The sequence below is a fragment of the Cyprinodon variegatus genome, unplaced genomic scaffold (assembly GCF_000732505.1).
Source record: "Cyprinodon variegatus isolate N-32 unplaced genomic scaffold, C_variegatus-1.0 Scaffold897, whole genome shotgun sequence".
Classification (NCBI taxonomy): Eukaryota; Metazoa; Chordata; class Actinopteri; order Cyprinodontiformes; family Cyprinodontidae; genus Cyprinodon; species Cyprinodon variegatus.
Window position 1 is genome coordinate 200,989 of NW_015151350.1, and position 10,345 is coordinate 211,333.

Below are 10,345 nucleotides of genomic sequence, written 5' to 3' on the forward strand. Positions count from 1 at the left end.
ATTCATCGATTAATCGAAAAAATAATCGGCCGATTCATCGATTTTTAAAATAATCGCTAGTTGCAGCCCTAATTGAAAATATTTCAGTGTATGGCCGGCTTTAATGCATTACCTACAGTAACCATGGAAACAGTAGTGCCGCCTCTATGCAGGTGGCTGCTGGCCTTCTAACCTTTCTTAGGATCCCTGAAACGCTGCGAGGTGAGATGTTGCCGGGGGAGACCGTCAGTCACGTTTAGCTTTTTCCAACAGTTGGATCTTTTCTCACTAAGCTGCCTGTCAGTTACCAAGTAGCCCTTTCTAGATTTCATAAAATGTTTCCTCTGGTGTCTTTGAACGTCTCTTTGGTCTGAGCCATGTTAGTAGCTTCAGTCTAACTGACAGTACGGTGTGTTTATGCTGCCAACAATGCGTCTAATTTAGAAAAATAAGTTGAGACGGACGATTTAGAGGCACACTAACGGGTCTTTGAGGGATTTTTTCTGATTGGCAGGTGGTCAAACTCATTTGTAGCAGTAATATACGTATAAACGATATTTTATGATATTTTCTGGATGTTTTTTTGGGGGGATATGCACCAAAGATAAAAATGTTGCCCCCTCCATGATTTGGAAGCAGGAGAACAGAATCAAAAAGTTTTCAGATATTTTCATGAGGTAAGAACTGCAGTCAAACCTACATAATGTGGGGAGAAGCGCCGGTCAAACTCCCTCTGAGCCAGGATGCCGCCCTGGCCGGGGGCGCTGGTGTAGCCCACCTTCAAAACATCAGAACACAAAATGAATCATCTGATATTTTACACCACAAACACGTCGTGGTGGACTTAAAGGATCAGCTGCTCTTACCACAACCTGCCCTCCTTCCTGGGCCACGTAGCTGACGGAGGCAGAGGTGAAGTTAAAGTACCCAGCCTTCAGGGGGCGCAACACCACCGTATGAGATACGTTGCTCGCTCTGATTTCACGGGTTAAATTGAAAACTTGAAAATGATGGGGGGAAAAAAACAGATCTTTAACACGAAATATGAAATCTAAACAGTCCTCTGAAGGCAGTGAGGTGGTTAAAATCAGGCACCAAGCCGATACCATCCTCACACCTGCTGCCATCTTCAACTGATTTTCTTTGGTTGAAGAATAAAGACAGAAAAAACCAATTAGCTATATTAGCTGACTTAGAGATCGCCAATCAGAGAAGCCCACAGAAACCATGTGGGGATGATCAGTTTATGTCTTATGTAAAATAAACAGCAGCATCCTGGAAGAAGGTTGAAAGATCTTGATTCAAATTAGATTTTTATAGCTTGCTAACGTGTTCATTATGAGAAACAATGGTCACTGCTTTAGAGGGGCAGCATCAGGGAAGATATTTCAGTTCAAGGATACGGAGCAATCCTGTCCCACTTCACATTCAGCATCCCTGATACAATCCCAAAGTCCTCGGGAGGAAAGGAGTCATCAGAAAGCTCCACCTCCAGGGCAGCACTGTGGACAGAGAGAGAGAAAGGACATCAGACCTGACTCCAGCCTCATAGAACCTAAAGGCAGCCCAGCACTGTTCTGATAAAGTTAGTTTATCCTGGATTTAACAAGCCTGAGTCTAAACAGTCAACTTTCCAGAGTTTAGACTGAACCAAACTGTTATCGTTCCTCAGATGGCTCCTAAAAGGAAGAACACTGGACAACTGAGATCATCCTCAGTGTCTTCAGTCAGAGGCTTCAGCAGAGCTGCTGTAAGGCAGACCACTACAGACAACATCTGCAGCCACTGATTGGAGGAAGCTCCAACAATAAGAGGTTCAGCATTTCTTTTACCTTCTGGATGAATGAAGTAACAAGCATTTAAACTGTCAGGAACATAAATCATCAATCAACTAATCCTGTTTGCAGTTTGGAAAAGCTACATTTTTCAATCAACTCCTAGGAGGAATTATTTAATTCAAAGTTTTAGGTAATTTCTGTAGTTTGCAGTTTAATTTCATTAAAGCAAATAGATTAATCAGGTTTGGTAGAAAACTAACTTATTTTATTTTGAAGCTATTCCAATGAGCACCCTGTGCAGCTGCTGACTTTCTGAAAATACTACGACAGCATCCATGTTCTTCAGGCTTTCTAGGAGAAAAAATGAAGCAAAGATTCTCTTTCAGAGCATGGACCCAACTTCATTTTCATTATGGAGGTTTGTCTATAAAAACTAATGTGAACTGTAAACCAGTTCATTTCTGCTTTAATGGTTTGAGGACGGAATCGCATCATCATTTCACAAAAATGCAAAAATATGTTTGCTTTAAACTACGTGTGAAGTGATGCTAAATAAATGCCAGAACAATTTTAAATCGGGCTGGCTAGCTGAAGTAGATGCTGGGTTGGAACCCCCGCCGGGGGATTGAGCTGCCAGCGTGGGTCTTTAGGCAACACACTCCACGCTAATGCCTGCTGTGGATAAAAGCGTCTGCTAAACGCATTAACATTAACTGCAGGAGGATGATTAAAGACTAAACGTCTTTCCATAGAGTCTTACCTAAGGTAACTTTAAAGGTGACAATCCCAGAACCTCAGAGATTTTCTGCTACACAGGCATTGTCCAGCTTTATGTTGTTGTCTCAATACAACTTTTTAAATCTCAGACACAAATAGTGCAGCTCTGAGTATTTACTGAGATCAGCAGGAGTCATGCATAATTTTATCACTCATCGTGTTATGTTAGAAAAGGCCTGATCCAGTGANGTTCAGTATTTTCTCAAGTAGCAACTTTAACTGCTATACTTTCCTGTCTTAAAAGGCAGAACTCTTCTAGTCTAAAAAAACTCATTTGTTGAAATGGGGGGGCCTATTGTTTGAACCCCTTAGGGGCTTTAAAAACAAAAATATCTTTTTTTGCGCTTTATGAAACAAAGTAGCTGAATTTGTTATACACTGATACCTGCAGTAATGCAAATGACTAAATATTGTCTAACTATGTTTAATTTACCAAGTTGATTTTGTTGTCTTTTACTTTTTTTAAAATGTAAATAAACAACAGTTTTTGTTTTTTTTTATGTAAAGAAGAGTTGGAGTCTGGCTTTTAAGACATGGGCTGAGGGGCGGGGATCACAGCAATATGCACAACAATTGATAAACGGGAAATGGAGAGCTTTCAAAATCAAAATAAACAAATTTAATTTCGATAAGCTGATTATTTCAGATATTTACTGACAAGGGATTATTATATAAGAAAAATTAAAATGGGGCAAATTTAGTAATTAAGGTAATAACAGGTGCTAATAAAGAGAAGATGACTAGAGAGATTTCCACACTGTACCAGGCTCTTTTGAAGAATAGGAGAAATTCATCACTTTATATAAAAGAAAAACGGGAAGGAGAACTTTAAAATGAGAGAACAGAGAAAGATTGGTATAATATTGGCAGGATGCAACATTCTACCACCGTTTCAAGAGGGTGACGAGAGTTGAAATGGAAAAACATAATTACATTTTTTTTTTTATAAAGGCTAAAACAAAAGGGAGATTAAAATATTCAACATCGAACGGTTCACATATGTACCTAAGATACAGCAGGGGAATTTTGAAGAAAAAATGTGAAACGTGGATTGAATATAAAATGGGGTAATGACACCATAGGTTAATTAGAATAGAGAATTGATCTGAGACTATTTGATCATATATAATAGTGGATGCCCAAGTCATAACATTGATTTGCGATTGTTGTCTTGATATAAGCTTCTTATGTATTTTTTTTTTCTTGTTAAATCTTTTTTCCTTAATAAAATTTAATTATCAAAGAAAAGAAGACTTGGAGATCACTACTAAATGACTGAATGTTCAACATCAAGTTTGATGACTCACCCCCCCCTTTTTTCCTCTCGCATTATTTTCTTATTTATTTTTTTTTTTAATTGAATGAATTTATTTAACTTTTTTGTCAGTTTGAGATGCATTTTTAAAATACTGTTTACATATTTAATTATTCCACCAATTTGTGTCCTATGTTTTGTTTTTTGTTTGTTCTATATTTTGTACTGTGTACTTTTTAAGACTTGTTCACCTAGACAACTGTCCTCTGGAGCTGGGTAGGTTGGGAAGGAGGTTTAGAAAATTGAAAATTATAGTTTTGCCTTTTATGTTGAACTGCTATGTCATGGTCTGTAATGCTTTTTCAAATAAAGAAAGTGGATTATATAAAAAAAAAAAAAAAACTTAGCTGTACAAAATGTTAATAACAGCTTTGCTAAGAGAATAAATGTCTTTACATCCATGATGTGATATAATTAATTTGGAATTGATCAGTCCTGGAAATGCGATCTCTGCCCAAACTATGGTAGCACATTTCTCAGCTTTGGATTTGTAAATAATTGTTTTGGTATTTGTTTTTTTTATTTGGATTAAATTTTACATGTTTAGGATATAGTGCATAATCTAAAGAACGACACAACTATACAGAAAAAAAAAATCAAACATCAGAAAAGCAATAGACTGGGGGAAAAATGTAAAATGCATCCATTCTCTCAGCAAAGTTGTTTGTATCATTTTATACATTGTAGTTTAGCATGCTTTTAAGGATAGAAATAAGTAATGATGACAACCTACCGTAATTAACATTATTTAATTTCCACCTGGATCACTTTCTGTTTGCGCGGTTTCAAATGAGCTGATGGTAAAGATCATGCTTCCAGTGCAGATATCGTACTGACATCCCAATATGACAGATTCAGGGGGAGGAAAGGTCTTAGTCTGTGAGGATAAGGCTACAGTACCCTTTTTTTTTTTTTTTACTTTCAGGAGAAATAGCTGCACAAAGTAGCACCAAAGGTGATACGAATGGAAAACTTTATTTTTCTTAACATGAAATGACATGTCTTAGTGTGATATACCTGTAAATAAAGAATATATACATTCAAAAATACTTTGCAAGTCTTATAAACTAACAGTTTTTTTCACCAAGCAGTATGCTACCTTTTTTATTTTAGGATACATTCAGAAGTTTGATATGTTTATGGTGGAAAAGTGGCCCCTGATTCAATCGTTCGCCCTTGAAGGCATAGGTGGAGGAAGCTTTTTCACGCTCAAATACGAGGTATTGCTAAACCAAAGTCAGAAATCCAATGATTTAAAACATCTGAAATAGTTTTGTAATATTCTACTCCCTGTTTTTTTCATATTTTAATCATACAGGTAGTTGATATGAGTGAGAAGCTGTGGCAGGTTTACAACAAACTTGATCCTGTGTCCCTGGATAATCTGTTAACTGAGGTAAGATTAAGTTTGATTTTATAAGATGCAGCCTAATTAACACAAATTAACTGTAGAACAAAAGGACATTTGTTATCCTTGTTCATCTTCAATGTCTCAGTTAAAAAATGATTTTTTTATGCATCCAAGGAAACACAGCACTTTAAGCGCAGCTTTTTGCCATTTTTAATTGTTGTGTTAGTGATGTGAAGAAGGTCAAATGAATGATTAAACTATATTAAGTGTCAATGGTACAATATAATGCTTTTTGGATTTAAGGGCTTGGCAGGCTTTGAGAAGCAGTGGAGTTTCTTCTTCTCCAGAATCGACCTAGAGAGTCACCTGTCCATCTTGGATCTGTCTGAGGCACAGGCAGGACAGGTATGTTAACCGGCTCTTGGTACCACAAAACCTGTCAATCTTCTAATAATGATTAATTACTTGACTGCCTTTTAACCATTAGTCCACATTCATCAGTAGGACATGTTGATATACTGTACAGTTAAAAAAAAAAAAAAAATCATAAACCAAGCAGATTTAAGCTCATGGTTATCCTTAAGTTTGTAATGTTTTTCTTCTAACTTGAAGTCAACTGAATAAATGACCCAAAAATATTATTGATGGCAATAATAATAATAATTAACAATATATGTAATGGTATTGTTGAATTCTGTTACACAGTAAAATAAAGTTAAAATAATCACACTTTAGAGGACATTTGGTCCCCCTACCCATTGTCCATTAGCCCTACATACAAAGAGGAATTGGGACACCACTACCCCCCTGGGAACAAGCACAATTCAGGGGTAGGGCTAAAAAGTAGGGTTTGGGATCTTTGGGGATTGGGCCTTGATCTTAGTCCACTGTAGTCTGTTCATGTAAACCTGCTTCCCCTTACTCTCAAAACGCATTTGGTCTGAATGTAGCATCACAGTTTTAGAAGCTATTTTAAAGTGAACTGTTTTCTACAAATACCGGTAAGTCTACTAAAGCGAGCAAAAGATCACAGAAAATATTTGTAGACAGAAACCTTTGCTAAAGCTTTCTGCCTCTGTTATGTAACTTTCTGGATTTGAAAATTTGCCTCATTAGCTCTTTGTTATACACTCTGAGGATACATTTTCAGATGTTCAGGGCATCAATAACAGCAGACTTACATGGCATAAAATTCTTTGTCATCCATTCATAGGCTTTCCGTTTGTTCTACTCTCATGGACTGATTTCAAACAACATATCAGATAAAAGGTATCTTTATATAATTTCTTAAACACTAAATTCCTGGTTTATCTGGGAATAATGTATAATGTATTAAATAATAGAAATCTTCTGGATCGATCATTTTTATTTTGTTTCCTTTTCATTTCAGCAAAAGTCGGCAGCCTTTTGTGCTGTTTGGAAAGCACTCTTCCTCACATGATCTGGAGAGCATTTCATTTAACTTTCCTTCAGAGAGTCATCAGGTTCGCAACACAGGGCCTCAAGGTTCAACAGCCAAACACATGGTGAGTAGCAGCACGGTAAATCACTGCAAGCTGACACACTACAGTAAATACTCTGGTTTCCTCACCAGCTATTTGTCATGCTCAGCAGATCAGGCTGAAACTCCATAGCATTTTGCCTCCTCTGCCCATTATCTTCCCACATTTGTAGCAATATGAGTCAGTGAGAAAATACATTTAATTTGGCTGCATGTGTGACTGATAAATATTCAATAAACTTGACTACAGTGAACAAAAAAAAAAATCTAAACTGTTGATTAATTAAGTTAGAAAAAAAGGCTCCAGCACCATCTGGTGATATAATCCAGAACAACAAGTGGTGCTGGACAGCAGAGAAATTCTCTTGTGGCATAAAAACTAATGACTGATGCTGTTTTTAAAGCTGCAAATAATAATCAAAACATTCTGCAGTTTAAACTGTGTCTGGCATGTTTGAAACCAAACTTTCCGTCTCTTAGATTCTGCAGTGTGTGGATGCTACAGGACCTTTGGCCTGTTCACGAACATATTTCTTTGGGACTACTCATACTCCATATCTTGGTGAGTTCCTCAGAGTGAAATAACAAAATGCTTTAGTTAGTTTGGATAGAATATGTTTTTCTGTTTTTATTGATTTTTATGCATTAAACAACAAAGTGATTCTTGATTACTTTCATAACAAAGAACATTTTTCATAAATTTGACACAAGAGTCCTTTATTTGCAGAGTTAAAAGTTTTAAGAAGGATGGACAGTGGGGAATGCATGCAGCATAGGTCGTATAGATTTTTTGTAAGCGCCCAAGTATTTCATTTTTTTTTATGTATTACAGTAGTAGCCATTCAAAACTTCCCCACTTTCCCTGATGGACCCTTGGCTGGTCCCCTACAATTCCTTTTTAAACATCAATCTTTGTATTAAAATATTCTTTCTTTCATGATTTGAGGACATTAAGATCTAAAGAGAAGTGCCTTCTACTGGTCAGACCCTGTAAAGCAGTGAAAGGGTGGAGTCGGAGTAAAAGAAATATCAATACCCATGAGAAGGAGGGGGGGGGTCACTCCAGTGGCTGGAAGTTGAAGGGGATTTTGCTGGGAGTTGCAAGGAAGTGGGCTGCCATTCAGCTGGCGTTTGACTGGCTGCTACTGTAGCAGCCTATATTTGTAAAGGGGATGAAAAGTAGGATTTTGAATACACTTTACAAAAATAATTCTAAGGAGTGTAGCATGCTTTTATACTTAGTCCTATTTAGCTGATTCCAGTAAATAAAGTCCTGGGCAGTTAACTGGAGTCCACATGTGGGTAATTTTAGTCCATTGTAATTCCCACTGTTCTACAAAGGCCCAAGAGGTTTGTTAGTGAACATTTTCAAAGAAACAGTACCATAGTGACCAAGGAACAATAGCCTAAAGCAGAATTAGAATATTAAATAATATCTCAAGGCTGGACAACATCAAATAGCATTGATCAGTCTCTCATCAGTAAGACTACTAAGCTATAAAACTTTCCAATCCAAGCTTAAAGGTCAGGCAGTTAAAACAGTGATTGGAGAAGCTGCAAAGTGAAGTGCCCCATGGTTACAAGCCAAGAGAGAGAAACTGTGAACAGATTAATTATTAGTTGTTCACTGCACCTTAATGGAAAACTGGCTTTGTCGTTTTGTAAATAAAGCTGTATCCATTCTAGTGTACTGTTATCCAAAATCCCTCTAACATAAACAGCAAACATGAGAAAACATGGCGATCTAAAACTGTCATGACTTAACAAACCATTGTACCCGTGAAAGCTGGTAGTGGTAGTATCATGCTGAGGGGAAGCTTTTATTTTGTGCTGATTATCAAAACCAGTGCACATGAATACAGGATGCAGCATGATAGTTGAAGCTGTTGTTGAGTGATGCTACAAGCAGAGCAACGTTACCAGAGCTACAGTGGAATGATTCGACGTTTTGAGATTGTCCAGTGGGGGTCCTGTAGATGTTCTCCATCCACTCTAACACCGCCTGATTACTTTTACAACAAAAACGGGTAAAAATACAAAAGCTGTCATGTAGAAAGCTGACAGAGAGATGCCGCCAAAAGGATCTAAGGTTGCATTTACAGTACTTCTTCACTAAGCTGGATTATTCTTACAGGCATTCAGATGACGGAGCAAAAGAAAACAGAAGTTCTGTAAGTTTTTGTTTTTTAATGATCCATTTTTCTTGTGTTTATTTAAATATTTCATAATATAAAAAGTGTATTTCGTCTCTTGTCTTGTTTTTAGAGTTACATCACAGGTTTACTCTGCTGCTGTTCAGGGTGTCTTGTCTGGAATAAAATGCTACTCTAGGACCTCTAGTTATACCAAGGTAAGTAGAAAGCACTCTGGTTTTTCATCCTGTGGTAAAACATGAACATTTCTTCTCATCTATCAATATACCTTAGGCTAAAGATGTTGCTGTGAACACGTTTCTTCTATCGTTGGACTCGATGAATTTAGGCCACTATCGTAGTCCTTTGGGGTAGGGATTTTCTAACATCGGCACTGAGTATACGATTCAAACCTTCATTCTAAACCTCTTCTCGCATGTTGATGCTCCAACAGGTCCAGATGTGAATTCAGCATTCAAGCTGTGAATAATCGAGGAATGTAGGTTTTGCTCATTTTGTATTATTTGTCATGTTTGGATATTTATATTGCCAGTTCACTGATCATCCTTCATTTTATGTTTTTTAAATAAAATTTTTATAATACATGTTTACAGAGGGAATTTTGTTATTTTCTGGTTAGAAGCAATTAACATGTTTTGAAAATAAATATGTTTTAAAAAAATTAGAAATCCAGAAATTATAATCAACAAAAAATTTTGAGAGCAACTTTTTTTTTTTAACAAAAAAAAATTGCACAGATTTTGTATTTTTTCTATATTTGGGTTTCCGGAATTAGTTTTACAAACTGCATTGAAAAGAAAACATTGATTTCACTCTAATTCCAATACGAACGCAGATTGACCAATGCAGTGTTTCTAACATCCAACACACCAATAGAAATGTGTCATTGCTCCTCACTCCAGAAGAAAGCCCTCCCCCAGAGGGGAGAAGGATATGATCATAAGATAATTTGAAAATAATTACATTTGTAAAACTCAATCTGGAATACAGAATTTTGAATTTATATTCAAATATAAAAATTAAACAATACATTGAAATAATTAAATATCAAATATAAATTTGAAAAAATTTAAAAAACAAAATCTGAGAAAGCAGTAAAGTTACTGTTCAACACTAGTTTTGTATTAGAAAAAAAACATGAATTATAATTAAACCTACAAAAAAAAAGAAGAATAATTAAAATTAAAATGTTTTTCAAAGTTTCATTTCTGTGTTGCATTTTCTTTCTTTTTCAATGTCCGTTTACCAAACATTTTCTTTTCTTGCTATAATATAAATGTCACAAAATTCAAATTAAAGATATATTGCTTATAACCTAAAAGGCTTTGTTTTGCTAATTTTCAGTATAATTCCTCTGACTGATGAGGACAGCTGTCATCTAGTCAAAACAGTAAGATTAAACAATCAGTATGTGTATATATATATGTGTGTATATATATATATATATATATATATATATATATATATATATATATATATATATATATATAT

General features: G+C 35.9%; 2 protein-coding genes across 3 annotated transcripts in view; one reads left to right on the forward strand and one right to left on the reverse strand.

Annotated features, from left to right (window-relative positions):
- ssr2 (signal sequence receptor, beta (translocon-associated protein beta)) overlaps positions 1–1,516 on the reverse strand; it is a 4,367-nt gene extending 2,851 nt beyond the window's left edge. The window contains exons 1-3 of the mRNA XM_015397916.1: positions 1,383–1,516; positions 846–954; positions 680–757 (exon numbers count right to left, since the gene is read on the reverse strand). Coding sequence (XP_015253402.1) covers positions 680–757; positions 846–954; positions 1,383–1,414 — 219 coding nt within the window. The 5' untranslated portion in view covers positions 1,415–1,516. The remainder of the gene's footprint in view (positions 1–679; positions 758–845; positions 955–1,382) is intronic.
- A 3,426-nt stretch (positions 1,517–4,942) lies between these two features.
- LOC107099691 (chromosome unknown open reading frame, human C20orf194) overlaps positions 4,943–10,345 on the forward strand; it is a 37,180-nt gene continuing 31,777 nt past the window's right edge. For both annotated transcript variants that reach the window (XM_015397918.1, XM_015397919.1), the window contains exons 1-11: positions 4,943–5,069; positions 5,168–5,245; positions 5,504–5,605; positions 6,414–6,469; positions 6,591–6,726; positions 7,182–7,263; positions 8,836–8,872; positions 8,967–9,051; positions 9,128–9,204; positions 9,288–9,332; positions 10,199–10,244. In XM_015397918.1, coding sequence (XP_015253404.1) covers positions 4,983–5,069; positions 5,168–5,245; positions 5,504–5,605; positions 6,414–6,469; positions 6,591–6,726; positions 7,182–7,263; positions 8,836–8,872; positions 8,967–9,051; positions 9,128–9,204; positions 9,288–9,332; positions 10,199–10,244 — 831 coding nt within the window. In that variant the 5' untranslated portion in view covers positions 4,943–4,982. The remainder of the gene's footprint in view (positions 5,070–5,167; positions 5,246–5,503; positions 5,606–6,413; positions 6,470–6,590; positions 6,727–7,181; positions 7,264–8,835; positions 8,873–8,966; positions 9,052–9,127; positions 9,205–9,287; positions 9,333–10,198; positions 10,245–10,345) is intronic.